This window comes from Palaemon carinicauda, chromosome 28 (assembly GCF_036898095.1).
Source record: "Palaemon carinicauda isolate YSFRI2023 chromosome 28, ASM3689809v2, whole genome shotgun sequence".
NCBI classification, from domain to species: Eukaryota; Metazoa; Arthropoda; class Malacostraca; order Decapoda; family Palaemonidae; genus Palaemon; species Palaemon carinicauda.
The window spans coordinates 70213493-70234405 of record NC_090752.1 but is presented as its reverse complement, the minus strand read 5'-3'; the positions used below and the strand labels follow the sequence as shown (position 1 = coordinate 70234405).

The window sequence follows — 20913 nt, the reverse complement described above, 5'->3', positions numbered from 1 at the left end:
CGGTGCTGAGAGAGGGGCATTTTCCTGGGCGAGGAGTGACATATCCTCCCTTCACCGCGAGAACGGTGCTGTCTGTAGTCCCGAAAGGGAGAGGAACTCCGTTCCCTCTTACTAGCTGAAGAAAACTGCGGGTGTTTCTTTGCTTGATTTCTTCAATGGTAACTTGTCGTCCTTACGTCTGCCCGACTGGGGGGGAGGGCGGCTAAAAGCTTGAACTAGTGACACCAGTTGTTCTTGCATGACAGTCATGAAGGAATTCGCAACCGCTGCTGGGTCTCGCGATTCCGAAGGAGAAGGCTGCTGGGTCTCGCGATTCCGAAGGAGAAGGCTGCCGAGTCACGCTGATAGCAAGAGAAGGTTCTCTCGAGAGTCCTTCGTAACCTGAAGGAAGAGGAGATCTCTCCTTCCTCCCAGCGTCCAGTGGAGAATCCTTCGTTCAAGGTTTAGACCTTTTCACTGGAGAGGCGTTCCAGTCATCGTCAGACGGAAAAGGTTCCGGGCTACTCCAGCTACTCGTAAGGGGAGAGCGAGTACGGGTCTGGTCAGCTTGCTGTATCCACCTTCTCTAGGTCGGCCTCGACGCCTCATACTGCCATCTGCGTCTAGGAGAGGGGCTCGGAGAAGACACTACCACTTCCAACACGCCTTTTCCGTGGCAGTCATAAGCAGCCTGGGAAATAGCAACAGGACTGCTTGAGGCGACGGCTGACCGAGGATACGTCCCTCTCACCCCCTTGCGGTCGTCGACGTACCTTCTCCCTTGGTCCTGGGAGCTTGGTAGAGGTCTAGACCTAGGGGCGTGACAGGTTCGATCAGTCGCCACCTCCACTGCACTTTCACAAGCACTAGTTTCACTTGCAATCTTACCTTCCAAGGCTGCAAGCTGGTCCTTAAGATCCTTCATCTCAGCCGCCATCCTGGCATACTGAGGGTCATCCACAGTAGTCACAGTTCCTGTAGAGGGAGCAGGGGCTACTACCTCAAGAAAAGGTTCAACTTCTACAGAAGATCTAGGAATTGAGGGGTCAAAAGAAATGTCTAGGCTAACATCACTAACAGACTTAGATTTAGAAGCCCTCCTGACTTTATCCAATTCTAATTTACGCACATAGCGTTTCATTTCCAACAAATTCTTTTCATCAAAAACCTCACATTCTTTACACCTTTTATACAGGGCACACTCAAAGCCCCTGCACCCCAGACAAACAGTGTGAGGGTCCACCGAAGCTTTCAGTAACCTCACCTTGCATTCCTCATTCACACACTCGAAAATGCTTATCACACATCGTATCCAAGGATCAATCAAAAGAATAAATCACAAAAGCGATTGCCAATCCACAGGTCAGTATACGTCACCAATAATTAGTCCAATACAGCGACACAGGGAAAGCGAGCGAAAAACCTGATGGCAGACCAGGAACGATGTTGTCAGTCCAACCGGCAGAGATGATATAAGGAACAGAAAACGGGAATGATTCCAAGTACCACCCTGTAAGGGTTGTTAACCACCTAACCGAACAACCACCACTCAGCGGTTGCCGCAAGTTTTGAAAAATCTGCCGGACGACAGAGACTATAGCTACATATATATAACTGCCAGGTAAGTTCTATTCGTAAAAATTACTGTTCATAGATATTATTTGTTTCTTCTGAAATTTCCATTTTTAAAAAAGGCTTGCACAATATCTTTATGGTTACTGTATTTGACTACCTATAGGACGCACATTTTCCCCAAAATTTTCGCTAAAAAAATTGCCCTGCGTCTTATACATCGTAGGTAAAGTTTGAGACCTACCGTAGGCTTAGGTTAATCCAACATAGCTTATGCTAAGGACTTTTACCTGCACTAAACTCCATGCATCCTTATTTTATTTCCATTGCTGGTATTATTGTATTATTACCAGTGCTTTATAAATTAATGCATTGAAATGAAAGTAATTTAAACTGAAATGCTGTGTCTTTCGTTTATAAACATCAGCTGACAAAATGTAAACATCAAGTTATGGTTGCGTTCTCAGCAATTTTTTAACTTTCTCTTTCCTTAGCCTTCGATAATCTTAATGGTATCGTTAATAATGGTAGTAATCAAACTTATATTAGTATTTATTTTTCATTGAAAATCCCCCATGATTTGAATTATTATCCCTCTTTCTCCAATCAAACAACATCTTTGTCACATCATACTGTACTGTCATTAGCGGTACTTTGTTATTGTTGAATAACACAAAAACAAACAAAATTACTTTTCTGTCATGTGATATGTAGAAATTTTTAGGGATATGGCAAGTAAAATATTTGTAATAACATCTTTACTTAAAGCTCTTAGTATTGTTAGTTATCACTTGTATGTGTAAATGCATTTTTCTGTTCATTATGATCGGCGATGAAACGTAAACAAAAAAACGTTTTCTGTTCTAGGCAGCATTGATTAGGAAAAACTTCATATAGAATTCGTCTTATTTCAATTATTTTGAATTACTATGGATAAAGTAAAACAAAATTAATATCACTATTATTTCATAACCAATACTTGGTAAGATATGTTGCTGCAAAAGCTAACTTATACACAGAGGTGTAAATGCGTTGTTTGTTTGTTATGATCGGCGATGAAACGTAAACAAAGCAATGGTTTCAGTTTTACGTTGTGTGTTTAGCAAAAGCATGATATAAGTGGTCTTTAGTTAATTTATTTTGGATTTTTAAGTATACAACAAAAGCTAGCCTATGCACTAATGGTCGTCTTATGCGTGAAAATATATATGTTTCTGATTGTGCAATGTACAGCTAGACCATTTTCAAAAATATATGCCTAATATACTAAAAACTGTTTTCCTGAATCTGACCTCCTGAAATGAGGGTGCAACTTATAGGCCGTCAAATACAGTACACTACTTGTTTTGCCATTATATCATCTGCTGTGTAAATTGGAATATTCATAAACAAGTAACGAAAGAGTGAAACCCATTCACTATTATCATCATCATCTTAATGCAGTTTAATGAGACTCCAGTTATAATGTTCAAGCCTTGTAGAGCTGACCAAAAAGATTGAAAAAAAAGAGTAGAAATGCAATGAGCGACACATTCAGAACTGGCATAGGTCGAACTGACATAAAGAGGGGTAATACCGTAAAGATTTTGGGCCACTGCTGACTTACACATCAACATTAAAAGGTAAAGGTTCCAATAATAGGATAAAGAACAACAATAGGGGATTGAAGATCAGCAGGAAAAAGACAGTATTTGGGATTGAAAAATGGCGAGAATGGGGAAGTTAGTTTACAAGGAGAGAGATTGAAAAGAGTTGAAAATTTCAGGTATTTAGGATCAACAGTTGCAGAGGATGGTGATCTGGGGGCAGAAATAAACCACAGAATACAAGCAGGATGGAAGAATTGGAAAAAAGTGCGTGGAGTACTATGCGACAGGAAAATAGGGGTTAAGTTGAAAGGTAAAGTACACAGGACAGTTGTGAGACTGGCAATGATGTATGGAGTGGAGACATGGGCAATAAAAGATGACAGAAGAGAAGAAGATGGATGTGTGGGGTGACAAGAAGAGATAAGATAAAGAATGAGGTAATTAGGGGTACCACAGGAGTTAGAAAACTATCAGATAAGATCCAAGTAAGTAAACTGAGGTGGTATGGTCATGTCATGAGAAGAGATGAAAAGCATATTGGGAGGAGAGTGATGGAAATAGTGGTACAGGGAACGAGAAGGAGAGGGAGACCAAAGCGAAAGAGGGTGGACTGTATCAAGGATGACCGATCAAAGGGATTAACCGGTGATGAGGTGTGGGGCAGAGGTAGATGGAGAAAGCTAACCAGAAACATCGATGTAGACAAAGAAGAAGAATAGATACTTTGATATTTTTATACAAAGGTTTACCAACAAGAAATCAGAACCATTATGAAAGAGAATGTAATGCATTCATTCTAAGAAGAACAAGATTTCAGGATATACGACAAGCAATGATGCTGCTTGCAATCAAGGTTAAAGTCAGACTTTGCATACAAGAAGCATCTTTCTGGATATAGTTTCTGAGCACTGTATACTCTTTGCCTAACAATCTGGTTGGTGAAAATGGCACTTATTTTAGCATGACCTTAGCATTACTGTATAACATATTCTAACCTTGATGTAGAGGGCGTGGCCCATGGTGTCCTCTTCCTTGACCATTATGTTGAGCAAATCCTGGTGGGTATGGAGGATGAGGATTCATTTTGTGATTATTAACTCCCCCAGGCATTTGGGGCATAAGTGGATGAGCAAATTCAACTCTTAAACCTTCCAATACTGCCTGCCGACAACGTTCAACTTTGGCTACCAAGTCGATTTCTCCCTCACACACCTGAAAATGAGGATATGCAGTTAAATAATGTCAATAAATTTTTAGTTTCTAAGAAATATTAGTTATCCTCATTCTATCAATCAAGTGTGTTTCTGATACATTTACTAAGTAAAATCAAAAGTAAAGATTTTCTAAGTATTATGTGATAAAAAACCGTTAGTGGGAATTTTTTTTTTTAAAGATTAAGAAAATAGATTTCATACAAGTTTCAAGTAAACAATGCAAAAACATTGATATAGAATAAAATAAAGAAGAATATCTCTCAAGATCAGGTTTCAGCAGCCTGTTATCATATCAACTACTGCACACTGAGAAGGGGAAATCTCTCCAAGGCAACTACAAAGTACTTTGCATATTCAATTGGTAAACTTAATTTCTTACACTCGTAAAAAAGAAAAAACAAGAACTTTATTAATAAAATTTCTTATCTCTATACTCAGCTGATGTTTATATTGCTTCTTCTCCAGAAGCTAAGTTTCATTGACCTTTTCATGTAAATTTATAAATTTTCCCATTTCCTTCCCTTCAATAAACACATGTACTAGGTAGAAAAAGGAGCATTCTGGCAAGAATGCTCCTTCCTTTACAAGGGCATGTATTTATTGGAGGGCAGAAAATTTAAGTACGGTATTCTATGGGTAAAGGTTGATTAGACTAAGCTTCTGAAGAAGAAGCAAGATGAACGTTAGGGGCAGTTCATGGATATAATAGCTGTTACCTCTAAAAGTGATCTAGCACAATTAGCTCTGATAAGCTTTGCATGGAATAGCTTTCCATCAAAATACAACCATGGACAACACATCAACCATGGGACAGGGGCTCCGCAGGCATCATTTGCAAACAATGCCGTTTCCACCCCCATCATGAAGAGAGCTGCAAGTTGGGCACCTCGACCAGTCACTAAAGGAAGCTGAAATAAAGTAAATAAATGGTATTTAAAAGATATTACAGTAACAAATGATAAAATACAAAGTAATCATTTTCTAGCTTCAAAAAATTTCAGCATCAATGTTAAAAACTATAAAAACCAAATTCCTTTCATTACAAATATAACTTTTCAATGCATACCCACTTCTTGTTACTGTTTTTGTAAAACAATTCACCAAGAAAACCTAATTAACATTCTCATTCCTCATAAAAGTGGGCAAAACTATTTGTTTTTCCATAGGGTATAGTAATACTATACCCCTTATAGAAGTCCATCAGTCATTGATTCATATGTACTCTTACTACTCCTTCTTCACATAAGCAGCCAACAGAGCTTTTATGACAAGTGGTTAAGGTAGAGGTTATCAAGGGCTTCAAGCAAAGCTCAATCTCCAGTCAATGTCTGCATGTATACATGAGAGATTTGATAACAAACCCCTTCAAAAGACCCTAAATCTTCTATACTTTTTTTTGTGATCATTACTTTACATGCAAACTTGCTATTTTATTCTTTGCAAAATTGTTTATACTGTAATTTGCTTACATTTCTTTTTTTAGTCGCAACTTACACCCAACATGTATACATTTTACATTAGGTTTTACTTCAAATCTTATTCAATGAAATATATATTTTGAGTAATTACGCCAAAACATTTTCACAAAATTTCGTTAAAGATATATTTTCTTTTAAAAATTTGAATATGACATTTTATATTCAATTTTGGTCGGAAAATAACAATCAGATATATAAATACTTTATTTCTAGATGATTTGCACGTTTACTATAGGCTATAATAAGGCGGACAAGGCTAAGTTAATTATCGGGCTTAACTGCTGCTGAAGCAGACCCCACATCAGGAAACAAAATAGTCTCCTTCAAGCAGGACAGGTGTGAGTCTTCCTTGATCAAATGCACAACATATCTAAACAATCAGCAGCTGGTGTGTGTGTCGTGAAACCAGCTCAAAAGCATATAAAATACAGTGGTACCTCTACATACGAATTTAATCCGTTCCAGAACCAACTTCGGATGTAGAAAATGTTCGGATGTAGAAACGAATTTTCCCATAAGAATACATGGTAATTCATTTAATTCGTTCCTCAGCCTAAAAACCCATAATAAATCCTTAATAAATGGCTACTCATAATTACACATAACAATAACATTACTGCATAATATGTAAGAAGCATGTAAAAAAGATAATTATAAAGAAATAATAAACAAAAAATGTGTTTTATTGCCACTTTACCTTAGAGACAGGCCAACGCAGGTGTAGGATTTGCTACGCCGGAGACGGACGCTCGGCGAGAAGGTAGACATGGTGTTAACACATTCTTTAAATAAATACTCTCTCTCTCTCTCTCTCTCTCTCTCTCTCTCTCTCTCTCTCTCTCTCCTTTGTTCTTCACTGTTGGTGTTAGAGACGTCTATTAATTTTTTCTGAGAGAGAGAGAGAGAGAGAGAGAGAGAGAGAGAGAGAGAGAGAGAGAGAGAGAGAGAGAGAGAGAAATTAAACAAAAATGAGAGATTAAACAAAAATGAGAGATTAAACAAAAATATGTTGTGTACATATGATTTTTAACAGCGTTAACGAGTTGAAAGACAGTTAAATGTAACTAAAAAAAAACAATATCAGCGAATCTGAATTCCTTTATTAACTAAAACAAATAATGATACAAACACACTCGTGTGCGTATGCGCAAACACACACACGCACGGAGAGACACGATCGGCGAGGAGGTAGAGATGGTGACTGTAATAACATACCGTAACTTACACTACGGAAATTTTAATCTAACTTAGCTTATTTATTTTTTTTTTATTTTTATATTTCACATTTTTTACATTTTTTTTCTTTTGATTTTTTATTTTCATCACTTTCAGTGATGAGTTACAGTATGTTATCGCTGTCACCATCTCTACCTCCTCCCCGACCGTCTCTCTTACTGCGTAGCAATTTTTGCACCTGTGTGTGTGTGTGTTTGTGCATACGCACACGAGTGTGTTTGTATCAATATATGTTTTAGTTAATAAAGGAATTCAGATTAGCTGTTATTACTTTCTTAGTTACATTTAATTGTTTTTCAACTCGTTGACGTTGTTAAAAATCATATGTACTCTAAACACATATTTTTTAATCTCTCTCTCTCTCTCTCTCTCTCTCTCTCTCTCTCTCTCTCTCTCTGGAAAAAAAATAATAGACGTATCTAACACTATAACAGCGAAGAAGAGAGAGAGAGAGAGAGAGAGAGAGAGAGAGAGAGAGAGAGAGATTTTATTTAAAGAACATGTTAATGCTATGTTTAGAGAGAAACAGAAAAAGAGAGAAGTCTTATTTAAAAGAGCTTGTTAATGCTATCATGGTTTTCTTTGCTTCACTTTTTTCTTTCTTTCTGTTCATCACGCTGGCCCTTCTCACAAATGATTGTTGCCAACAATCTCTTTGTCCTTTATCCCTATCAACAAAAGGCGTTCTATCTCTTCCAGGGTATTGCTACGATGTCTTGTAATAATGGTGATCCCCTTCGATGGTTATTTGCTTTAATGGCTGCCTTCAGCTTGATGATCCTCGAGATAATAGGCCTATTCTGGCCATATTGTTTAGCCATACAGTATCACTCACATGCACACTGCTCTCATGTTTTTCTATAATTTCTTGCTTCAATTCTAATGAAAGAATTGCCTTCTTCCTGTACTGAAACTTAGCTTCTTAGGCACCATGATTATAGGTAAAATCAAAAAGGAAATGTGAGAAAAGGAAGAAAACAAGCACTGTTAATAACAGACCAAACAGAGGACAACCACACGATACACAATAGAATACAGAACTGAGCACTCGACGCTCAATGGCGTAATGTTTACTTCGTGTGTCGAAATAAAATTTGGGTGTAGAGTCAAAAATTTGCTCGAATTTTACTTCGGATGTTGGAAAATTCGGATGTAGATACGTTCGTGTGTAGAGGTTCCACTGTACTACAAATTTTATATAATTTGTATTTTTCCAAGTCATACAAGCCCGATTCATTTATATGGGGTTACAACTAATCATGTTTTCTATGCCCGTCCAATCAAAATTTTGGTTGATTGCGTCATGCTTTGTGCTGGGTAAACGCAGCGAATGTGCACCGCTTGCTCACATCGTCTCCTCACAACACTGACCCAGTCAAAGATTTTGGGGTGGTTGAGGCAGGACCTTTGATAATTGATTAAAATTTTTATAGCGAAGATACAAATTATATAAAGTTTGTAGTTTATTTACTTCACTATACTGGGGGGGGGGAAGAATTAATATGTCCCAGCTATTTGTTCTATCAGAAACTTGCACTGCTCTACGTTACAGATTAACTAGTTGTTCATATGATCAGGAACCTCTTTGGAAGACAATATAATGAAGGAGTTAATCCAAGATCTCTGCTAGCCTTCATCCGGATTGCTCATGGAACCAGAGGACAAGGAGGGAGGGGGGGCCTCGCAACGCTTCCACTCGAAATACTAATATAATGTAAGGCCTTAGCCAACAGGGTGTCCATATCCATGACGAACAACTTTGCTTCTCCAGAGAATATCCTAAGTATCCTTGTGCAGGGGTGTTGGAGCACTCTGTTCGTCCTTGGACTTCTTATGAGGAAAGCTTGTGAAAAGTCTGTGCTGGAGCGCTCTGTCCATCCCTGGACTTTTGAGAGGCAAGCTTGAGAAAAGTGAAAGCGAAAATTCCCCAGACCCGGTTCTCATTCTAAAAGAAGAATATGATCACCCCAGGATATATAGCATTTCTGCATTATGTTTCTGGAGGAAGGAGATCCTGTAAGTAGGCTTGTTAACTTTGCTGGAGGATAAAAAAAAGTCACGAGGGAAGGGTAGATAGATTCTTGACTTAGGACCTTCTGACTGGGATCATGAGGATAATCTTAGGTGAAAATGCAAAACTCTATTTTCCTACTCAATAGTAGAGGGGGGAGAGATTATTCCCATGAGACCATTCCCTCCCCAGGATATATAGCCTTTCTGCATTAGGTTTCCAGGGGAAAGTGTCTCTGCAAGTAGGCTTGTTAACTTTGCTGGAGGATAAAAAGAGTCAAGAGTGAAGGGTTGATGGATCCTTGACTTAGGACGTTCTGACTGGGATCGCGAGGATAATCTTAGGTGATAATGCAAAACCCTACTTCCCTACTCAATAGCAGAGGGGGAGGGGGATATTATTCCTATGAGACTATACTGTCCGCCAGAAGCCTTGGCAATGAGGGCGTTCATACTTCAAAGAAATTCTTGGTAGAGCAGTAATAGTTACACTCTACTTCACAGTGTAAATAAGCTTAGAGGGAGAGGCCTACTTTGAGCATGAAGGCATTGTCAAATCTTGTGGAGGAGAATACAGCCAGAGAGGTCTAACCACCATCTTGATTCAGGCCGGGCGTTCTTTAGCTGAGTTTTCTGCCTAGGACCCCTAGGCGTATCAAGCAGGCCTATCTCATAAATATAAGCTGGAGACTAGTAATCAAGATCTTCCAATAAGATTGCCTCAGTACAGGGGGAACTGACAGGCTCAACACTAAGGTCCTCTGGGAACAAGGAAATGCTTTCAGTTTTGAAGAATAAGAAAAAATTGAAGGGAGGAAGTTGACTCATTACAGAATTTACATAGGGATTCTCTTGTCCAGCCAGAATGTGTGTGTCTATGTCTGCCCGGCTCAAAAGGATGCCACAATAGTCGCTCTACCATCCTGGGCAAAAAATGTATATATTGAGATTTACTGGACATAAGTACTCATTCCTAACTCACATTTAATGAATAGTCACTCAAATGACAGTGAATTAAGAAAAACGCACAAGTAAAGAGAACTAAACTATAAATGGGTCAATCGTATATACAGAGCGAGAGAACAGGACCTTCACTTTCCGACCAGCAGTGACAATGGACAGGATCATTCCTGTTTTGGGTATTTCACGAGTTTGGAAATACTGTAGACTGCGCATGTAATAACATGACTAATACTGTGTAGAAACGGTAGAACGGCAATAAATGGAAATAATCACAATAGGCTAAATTTTACTTGTGAAAACAATGAACAATACTAATATGAAATACATAAAACATGAAAGTGATATTATATTGTAGAAATGATAGTTGAAAAAAGGAATAAAATAAGAAAAAAAATTTGTTTTCTGTCAACTATTTCCTTTACTAGTAATGGTAAGTTTTGTCTCGTGGATGGGACTTTTAGTTGAGGGCAGGGACATTTTCTCTGTGATTATGAACACTGTGGTAACATAGAAAAAACAATAAAATAGACCTTACATTATTGTTAATAAAGAGTGCAATCGCAAGTAGTTATGGGTTGGTGATGAGGTTTGATGTGAATACACTAAAATAGACCTTATATAATCATGAATAAAGACTAGAATCACAAGTATTTTGGTTGGTGGTAGGATGACAGTCTCCCAATTTGGGGTATCAAGGGGGGGGAGGAGGCTTGAATAATACCTAAAGTAGGGAACATCACTGTTGGCTAGAGTGTGGTGTGATTATTTCATGGTAACATAAAAAGACTAATATAGCTCTTACATTTTCAGAAAATAAAGGCTAGAATCCAAAAAACCTTGTTGGTTGGATGAAGACAGGAGAGGGAGGGGCTAATATTAAGGAGGAGATTCTTTGGTGAAATTTCCCCAAGTGTGAACTTGTGTGATACATAGCCATGTGCCTACACTCTTTCATAGCTTATAGAAATTATCATAATAATGATGATGATGATGATAATAATAATAATAAAAATCAAAAATTTTAAGTAATTTTTATTTTTCCTAACATACTTACCGAGAACTACTTTCTTAGGAGTTACCTGTAATCTCCTCTCTACCGACCAGAGTTTTGTGTAGTATACCCTACACCCGTTTTCTATGGAGGGCTAACCCGGGAGTGAGAGAACGTGCCCCGAGGGTAGCCTTGAGCTAGGTTGAGGTCCGCTTGGGTCCCGTTAGTCAGTAAGTTCCTCGGATGTTGCAAAAAGTCCCTGCAAGGGCAGAAGGCACTCGGGGAAGGTAGGGAGGGCCATTACCCGAAAGTAGTTCTCGGTAAGTATGTTAGGAAAAATAAAAATTACTTAAAATTTTTAATTTGTTCCAACACAAATACTTACCTCGAACTACTTTCTTAGGAGACTTACACTTTAGGAGGTGGGAGTGGCTTCCTGACCTTCAGACCCAGCAAAGCGGACGCCAAGAAGCCTAGATATGAACTAGGTTCTAAAAAACTGGGAAACGGACGGTAGGGTAAACTACACAGAGAGCTCACGTTACTGTCTAAGTACTCACCCTTTGAAAAATCTTCTGATGTTGAGTCCAGTAACAAAGTTGCAGAGACGTGTTCTTCATTGGTTACATAAGTGTGGTTATCTCCGATACTGATAGGAAACGGGGATTAGGGTGAAAAGGAACGAACCTGTGTCTCCTGGTTTTGCTATCCACAATTGTGCCTGGGGCTTCACCGTTAAATCACTTGGAGCGCGGAGATGACTGTCCCAATGGAGAAACCGTCTAAGGACATTCTTGAGTAATCCTTAAAGTAATGGGCAGGAAAGGTCGACTGGTTCGACCAGGTGCCCGCCCGAAGGATCTGGCCCACTGCCATGTTCTTCTCAAAGGCTAAGGAAGTGCTCAGACCTCTGATGTCATGGGGCTTGGGAGTACCTGGCAAAGCTAGTCCCTCCTCCTTGTAGGCCCTGGCAATAACTTGTCTCAACCAAAAGGATATGGTATTCTTCGATACCTGCTTCTTTGTAACACCTGTGGAGACGAAAAGGCTCTTGATGCCTGGCCGGAGATGTGCAGTCCTCTCAAGGTATTTTCTAATGGCACGGACAGGGCATAACCTCAAATCCTCAGGATTCCCAGTCCTAGGAATAGCTGGCAGAGAGAACCCCTTGAATTTAGGATCCCAGACTGCTGGGTTCTGGGTTTTCGCCACGAACGAAGAAACGAACTTGAAAGAGATCTCTTTCCACCCCTTCGAATGAGAGACGTCATAAGACAGCCCATGGATCTCACCTACCCTTTTCGCAGAGGCCAAGGCCAACAAAAAGACTGTCTTGAGAGTGAGATCTCTGTCTACAATATCCTTCATTGGTTCGAACGGGGGGCTACTTAACATCTTCAAGACCCTAGCTAAGTCCCACTGAGGCACCCTAACAGTTTGAGGGGGGCAGGACTGTTCAAAACTCCTGACAAGCATAGAGATGTGTCTAGAGGAGCCCAGGTCGATGCCCTTCAGAAGGAAGACTTGACCCAAGGCTGCTCGTACTCCTTTTATAGCTGGGATTGACATCCCTATCTCGTCTCTGAGATATACTAGAAAGTCTGCGATATCTGGGACTGAGGCTTTGAGGGGTTTTATGCACTTCGAAGCGCACCACTTCGTGAAAGAGGCCCACTTCGCTTGGTAGACCGCTGCCGACGAACTTCTCAGGTATCGCGACATCCTCTTAGCCGTTCCTGACGAATATCCTTCCTTCCTCAGGAGGCGCTCGATAGTCTCCAGGCGTGAAGGCGTAGAGACTGTGGGTTGTCGTGGAACCTGAGAAAGTGTGGCTATTGTAGGAGATCTGGCCTGTCGGGGAGTGGCCACGGAGGATGGCTCGTCAGGTCTTTTAGGTCTGCGAACCACTCTCTCTCCGGCCACCAGGGCGCTACCAAAGTCATCCTTAAGTTCCGGGCAGCCCTTACTCTTTTGAGCACTTGCCTGATCAACGTGAAGGGGGGAAAAGCGTACACGTCTAGGTTGTCCCACTTGTGCTGAAAGGCATCCTCCAAGGCTGCCTTTGGGTCTGGGACAGGAGAACAATACACGGGGAGTTGTGCGTTCAGTTTGGTTGCAGAGAGATCCATCACCGGGGAACCCCACCGTTGAATGATGAGCCTGGCTACTTCTGGGAGGAGGGACCATTCTGTTCCTACTATCTGACCCATCCTGCTGAGACCGTCGGCTAGGACGTTCTTTTTCCCGGGGATGAACCTTGCCAATAACACTATCTGGTTCGCTTCCGCCCAATCTAGGATCTCTAGGGCGAGATCGCACAACTCCCTTGATTTTAGGCCTCCTTGCTTCTTTATGTACGCTACCACTGTGGCGTTGTCGCACATCAACGCCACAGTGTTTCCCCTTAGTAGATCGATGAAGTGCAGGCAAGCTTTCTGGACTGCCTTCAACTCTAGGACATTGATGTGTAGGCCTTTCTCCCCGTCCATCCAGGTTCCTCTCGCTTTCCCGTTGAGGAGATGGGCTCCCCATCCCTGGTTGGAGGCGTCTGTGAATAGGAGTAACTCGGGAGGTTCGGTCGCGAAGGGCATCCCCTTGAGCGTGTTCGACCGGCAAAGCCACCATTCCAGGGAGGGTATTGTGTTTGGCAGGACTGGAATTAATTTCTGGGGCGAGTCCAGTTGGTTCCAGAGGTTCTTCAGGTTCCATTGGACGGCCCTGAGTCTGAGTCTCCCCTGGGGAACCAGTTTCTCCAACGACACCAGATGACCTATTAGCCTTTGCCAGTCCTTCGCCCTCCTGGGTTGCCCCGACAGAAAAGGGAGAAGGATCTTCATAAGATTGCTTACCCGCTCCTCTGACGGAAAAGCTTTCACTAGTAGGGAATCCAGTGTCATCCCCAAATAGGTCATTCTGGTGGAGGGAGACAGGTTTGATTTTTCTGGGTTGATCATGATACCCAGACCCTTGCAAAACTGGAGAAGTTTTATACCCTGCTCCTTCAAAACGTCCTCTGAGGAGGAAAGAAGCAACCAGCCGTCCAGGTACCGGATGAGGCGAATGCCCCGCTCGTGAGCCCACACCGAGACTGTCATGAAGACTCTCGTGAATACCTGGGGAGCTGTCGACAACCCGAAGCAGAGGGTCTTGAATTGCAGGATCTGGGTACCCCATTTCACCCGGAGAAACTTCCGACTTGAGGGATGGACCGGGATTTGGAAGTATGCGTCCTTGAGGTCTATGGTCATCATGTAGTCTTTCTCCCTCAAGGACAGCAAGACCGACTTCGGAGTGTCCATTTTGAAATCTGTCTTTCGCACAAACTTGTTGAGAGCTGACAGGTCTATCACCGGTCTCCACCCCCCCGTCGCCTTTTCTACCAGGAACAGGCGGCTGTAGAAACCTGGCCCTGGGTGCTGGACCTCCTCCATGTCGCCCTTCTCCAACTTCGTGGACACCTCTTCTTGAAGGGCCGCCCTCTTCAACGGGTCCTTGGGTGCCAGCCACTCCGACAGGCTGGCCGGAATTAAAGGCGGGGGTTCTGTTAAGAACGGTAGCCTGTACCCCTCCTTCAGTACGGATACTGTCCAGGGCTCTGCTCCGTGAGCCTTCCATGCTTGCCAATGTAGTCTGAGGCATCCCCCAACCTGAGGCTTGGGCAGGAGTAGGGGGCCTCCCACTCTACCTCCTCCTGGAAGAGCGGCCTGAACGGCCTCTCCTGGAGGCAGAATATCCTGTTCTAAACGAGGCAAACGCTGCTGGAGCTCCTCTACGGGGGGGGCTGTGGCGCTGAAGCCCACGAGGAAGAAGGGGCTTCTCTCCTCGTCAGGTTAGGCGGGGCCTGAGAAGTAGAGGGCCCGTCTGATGCTGATCTCTTGTAGGGGGGCCTCCTTACCGGTTGAGGCCTGGGAGCGTTCACTTCTTTCTGTTTAGCCACCTTTTCCATAATCTCTTCTAGCTCTTTCAAGGGGAACAAGGAGTCACCCCACACAGGAAGGCTCCTCATGGCCCTCGCCTCCCTGTCTGGGACCTTCCGGGAAAGCTTCGCCAGAATAGTGTCCCTTTTGCGAAGCACCCAATTCGCTGACAGGGCAAGGGACTGATACGTGAGGAACTTCAGGGTCTTGCCCCCGGAGATGATAAGTTCCCTCAGGAGGTTTTGCTGCTCCGGGTCCGTCAAGTCATATGTGGCTTGAACACCTACCAGTGTGGAAGCCCACCAGTCCAACCAAGAGGAGACGTGCACCAAGTCTTTCGACATCTCCTCCATCATCGCAGCCTCCGACTGCGAAAAGCAAATCGGGGCTGAAGAGGCTCTGTCCTCCGGGGCACCCTGTCCCAGAACGTCGAGGGCAGGCTCCACCTTGCAGGCTCCCGGTCGTTGTCCCTCTGGCACATAAAACCTACTCTGCGTCTTGAGCCCTTGGAGCAACTTTGAGGAGCTCTGCGTTTTAGGAGCTTCGGCATTGCCTGCCACAACTCTATAGACATGACCCGTCCCAGGACGAGATCTCGGGCTACAGGCAGGGCCAGGGAGGTTTTCTGTTGGACGGGTGCCTGCATCAAGCGGGTCAGGCTGGACCTCCAGTAGTCCTCATCGGTTGGGACCGGTTCCTCAATCCTATGATGCCTTCGAATCAGGCCTATAACCTTCCGATAGGCCGAGTCCTCGGTCGGGGAACCTTCTCTACCGTCAGCAGTACTGTACTTTCTGCCTGATCCTGAGGAGCCGGGTCACCGGGCACTCCCACCGGGCGCTTCGGTTCTGGAACAACAGGCACTCCCCTGCGATGGTACCGGTCTTCCCCGGCGGGAACCTCCGCACCAGGTTCGGGGGTCAGAACTGGCATCGCCGTGCCGGCGAGGACTACCGTCCGTGTATTCTCTCTAGGGGACGAGGACGCGGATCCCGTGGGCTGACCCGACGGAGGAAACCGTTCCTTTAAGTCCGAGGGCCGAACCAGCTGTGCTGATTCGGCCAGGCTGCCCGTAAGGAAGCACGGTTCCCCCCCACTGGGCGGGGTGAACCGGAAGCTTCGCGGCCTTACGCCTGCCTGAAGCGGCCTTCTCGCATTTCTCCCTGCGAGGGTCATATCTGCGTCTGGAGGACAGCCTTCGTGGCGAGAAATCCCTGGACTGCCGGTCCGGGGAACGCTGCAATTCAGACTTACAGGGAACGAAGACCCAATTACCATCGGGGGACCTACTCCTCCTGTACTTCCTCCGTGGAGAGCGGGTCCGTTTCCTACTGAACCTCGAACGGGATCTTGAGCGGGAACGCCTGCTCTTGGACCGCTCCCTCCGTCGCTGATGTCTCCTCCTTGTTTCCTCTTCTGAAGAGAACGAAGCCCCACCATCCGAAGAACCCGACGAAACTGTACCACCCGAACGACGGGCAGAAGCGGGGGCTACGGAGGGCTTCGCGACTTGCTGCGTACCAGATGTCGAGGGTTGTAGGAAGGTTTCTGGAACCGACGTCAGAGGAGCTGGAAAAGAGGTTTGGCGCCCTACACTAGGGAACCAGGTATCCACCCCCCTCTTCCATCCGCATTGGGGACCTACCTGGCGTTTTAGGGAGCCTCCACCCGAAGGGCTCACTTACCGTGGAGTCCAACTTACCCTGGGCGTCACCAGCCGCTGAAGAACCTGAAACACAGGCCCACGAAGGGGGCGAAGAAACAGGCACAACATTACTACACCACAAGGGGTCGACGGAGGAAACGTGCCCCCCAAGCACAAGGGCAGAGTCTCCAGAACCCCCAGACACAGCACTACCAGGCCCCCCACTAGCCTGAGAAGACCCAGCAACCCCCACTTCACACTCATTAGACTCCTGGGGAAGAACCCTCGGCTCTTTCCCCGTAACGGACTTACCTCGTCCCCTACTCTGGGTAGGGGAAGTCGAGACAGAAGCCCCGTTGGACCGTCCACTGGGCGACGGTAACGGCGAAGAGATGCTAAATTTCCTGGGCGAACGTTTCGACGACTTCTTCTTCTTAGTGCCGTAACGCACCCACTGTATCTCACTCCAACTAACACACTCAATGCACGTATCCGATGGCGAGCACATCCTGCCCCTACAGGAAGAGCAAAGGGAGTGAGGGTCTACTTCGGGCTTGGAAAGGAACGCTCCACACGACTTTCCGGCTCTAGGCCCAGGACAACGGCGGATCTGCTCCATAACACACAACCACAAGGCACAGGAATGAAGGGAATCAACAAGGAATACACTTGGAAAGCACAAGAAAGGGTAGTGAACACGCAAGAACACAAGGGATAAGCACAGAGAGACCACGCGGTAACCACGCGGGACACACGAGTCGGACACAAAGGGTCGAGAGAGACGAGAGCGGCGTGATAGTATGGTATCACGTCGCGACCAGAGAACTTACTGACTAACGGGACCCATGCGGACCTAGACCTAGCTCAAGGCTACCCTCGGGGCACGTTCTCTCACTCCCGGGTTAGCCCTCCATAGAAAACGGGTGTAGGGTATACTACACAAAACTCTGGTCGGTAGAGAGGAGATTACAGGTAACTCCTAAGAAAGTAGTTCGAGGTAAGTATTTGTGTTGGAACAAATAATAATCATAAGGATAATAGTAATGAAGATGACGTTATCCCGACATCATCATGTGTACTACCAGGCATGTTTTGACGTGTATTGACATCAAAGGAGGTAAGGGGTTAATAACCTGGTGCATGTCATAATTGGTTCTAAGAGCAGTGAAGTACCCAAGATTTTGATGTGAATCAAAGATCATACCTTAAACATGTTGGGGAATTTTTAAGACCTTGAATAGTACTACAGACTTGCAAAATGAGGAGGGCAAGTGTAGACTTCCCAAGTGACTAGAGGGTACGTGTGTCATTAGACTACCCATTCCTCTTTGTATGTTAAGACAAAAGACTATAGAGTCAGAATATATTTGTGTCCACAGACAGTGAAGGACAATGAGTGCCTATTAATAAATACCAAAAGGAAGAATGTGATTCAGATCAGTGAGGGGAGTGATACCCAAAATAATAACAATCGTTCACATCACTTTTAAAACAATAGAATAAATAAAGGATAATTACATAAGATATCTTAAATTAAATTCATCTAATGAGATACTACCGCTAGAGATTTATGGGGTCCTTTGACTGGCCAGACAGTACTACATTGGATCCTTCCCTCTGGTTACGGTTCATTTTCCCTTTACGTACATATACACCGAATAGTCTGGCCTATTCTTTACATATACTCCTGTCTTCATACACCTGGCAACACTGAGATTACCAAACAAATTTTCTTCTCTCAATGGGTTAACTATTGCACTGTAATTATTCTGTGGCTACTTTCCTCTTGGTAAGGGTCGAGGAGCCTCTTTAGCTATGGTAAGCAGCTCTTCTAGAAGGACACTCCAAAATCAAACCATTGTCCTCTTGTCTTGGGTAGTGCCATAGCCTTTGTACCATGGTCTTCCACTGTCTTGGATTAAGAGTTCTCTTGCTTGAGGGTACACTCGGGCACACTATTCTATTTTATTTCTCTTCTTGTTTTGTTAGTTGTTTTTTTATAGTTTATATAAGAAATATTCATTTATGTTGTTACAGTTCCTAAAATATTCTATTTTTCCTTGTTTCCTTTCCTCACTGGGCTTATAGCATCTTGCTTTTCCAACTAGAGTTGTAGCTTAGTAAGTAAGCAAGCAAGCAAGCAATAATAATAATAATAATAATAATAATGTGTAAAACTTGCAAAATGAAGCAAGTTCTGGAGTTAGCAAGATGGAAGGAAGAAGGAACAGCAACCTCTCTTAGGGGCTGAAGGGACACTGCACAGATCTTATATTATTGCTTACAATGCAGCATTTGAACACTGAGAGCACTATTCCCCAAAGTGAAACTACCACTTCAAAATCCCTAGCATTTTGCTTTTCAAAGGTAAGATTCATAGACATTAAAGGAAATCTTTCCTAGTATAGCACTATGATAATTGGTTGACCATAACTATCTAAAGTTGACCTTTACATAACACAAGAGTAAAGCTTTGCCCATACATTAAACTTACGTACTAAAAAAATGGTTCGTATAATGGGACATACCTGCAATTCTTGTAAATAGTGAGCATTGGTGAGATCAGGGGAAAATGCAGTCACAAGAAAGGCATCAAGCTCCTGCTTCCTTAAAACTGGGCCAGAGGGACTACTCATTATATATCTGAAGAGAAACAAAATATATATTTCTTAAAAAATAAAAATCCCTGTTTCACACACAAATGTTACCTCAATGTAGGTTCAAAAGATAGGGAAACATTTTAATAAAACTTCTTCCATGGGAAAAAAAAAAGTTTATGGGGAATCAACGCTGTTCTCTGGCTTCAATGCGCTTTGCGTGCACACAAAAAAAAGAAAAAGAGAGAGAGAGAGAGAGAGAGAGAGAGAGAGAGAGAGAGAGAGAGAGAGAGAGAGAGAGAGAGAGAGAGAGAGAGAGAGAGAGAGAGAGAGAGAGAGAGAGAGAGAGAGAGAGAGAGAGAGAGAGAGAGAGAGAGAGGAGACGAGAGAGGAGAGAGAGAGAGAGAGAGAGAGAGAGAGAGAGAGAGAGAGAGAGAGAGAGAGAGAGAGAGAGAGAGAGAGAGAGAGAGAGAGAGAGAGAGAGAGAGAGAGGAGAGAGAGAGAGAGAGAGAGAGAGAGAGAGAGAGAGAGAGAGAGAGAGAGAGAGAGAGATTCCCAAAAAATCATATTTCAAATGATAAAACAATAAAAGTGCTTAGTATCCTATATGCACTGTATTTAATGTCAATACCATATTTTACTTGTTTGCATTGTATGCATAATTATTTAAAGACTGATTATAAAAGCTTCATTGCCATAAATTTTTTTGTCATGGATCACACAACACTATTAAACAACTACCTGTGCATAATTATGAAATTACAGTAATTACCTTGACATACGAGTTCCCCAACATGCGAGCAAGCCGTCGCGCAAATTGCATTGAGATATGAGCAAAAACCTGAGATACGAACACGCTTACAGATGCTGACGCCAGGTGGCCGAGTGCTAGGGAGTGCTCTAAGCGTGCATCACTTGTTCATTTCACGTGATCATCGACTTTAGTACACATCTCACGTGTTGTCTTTGGGTTATTTACGTAATTTTAACTGTATATTTGTGAACATTCTTCATAAGTGATGGGTCCCAAGAAAGGGAGTGGTAACGTGGCAGTGAGAATAAAAAACGCATGAAAATAATAGAGGTGAAGCATGAAATTATTGAGACACATGAGTGTAGTGTCCACATGAGTGAGTTAGCATGCCATTACGAAACCGAGTACCTCGACGATATCTGCAATCCTCAAACATTGAAAAAATGTAAATAAAAAAGTATAAAAAGTAGATAAGAATAAGATTTTAAAAATCAAAACATATAAATAAAAAAGGAAAAAGTAGATAAGAATAAGATTTAAAAAATTAAAACAAAGTCCTTTAAGCATATTTTAAGTTCAAGTGTTATGCTATGTGTAAGAAACAGTAATTATGATAACATCCAATTCTCTCTCCTTCCCTTCCTCCCACCCTCTACCTCCACAAACACTGCTGTTAGCCACTACAGTCTGTCTCGAAGATAAGAACTCCATAACAAAGCAACGTTTTATTCCAGATCACAGTCCAGCAATCATTTGTTATTTTGTGAGTGTATTTAAAGTATTATGGCAATGAAAAGCATGTTTTTCCAGTTATATAATCGATTTGGGTGTTTCTAAGCAGGCGGGAACAGATTAAACTTTTTTTCAGTTATTTTATAAGGGAAAAATTGACTTGAGATACAAGTAAATTGACATACGAGCTCAGTCCTGGAGAGATTATACTCGTATGTCAAGGTATTACTGTAGTC

General features: G+C 43.0%; 1 protein-coding gene across 9 annotated transcripts in view; it reads right to left on the bottom strand.

Moving 5' to 3' along the window:
* LOC137621653 (constitutive coactivator of PPAR-gamma-like protein 1 homolog) overlaps window positions 1-20913 on the bottom strand; it is a 252439-nt gene that overhangs the window by 51489 nt on the left and 180037 nt on the right. For all 9 annotated transcript variants that reach the window (XM_068352131.1, XM_068352133.1, XM_068352132.1 and 6 more), the window contains 3 exons: window positions 19123-19237; window positions 5071-5262; window positions 4136-4352 (listed from right to left, as the gene is read on the bottom strand). In XM_068352131.1, coding sequence (XP_068208232.1) covers window positions 4136-4352; window positions 5071-5262; window positions 19123-19237 — 524 coding nt within the window. The remainder of the gene's footprint in view (window positions 1-4135; window positions 4353-5070; window positions 5263-19122; window positions 19238-20913) is intronic.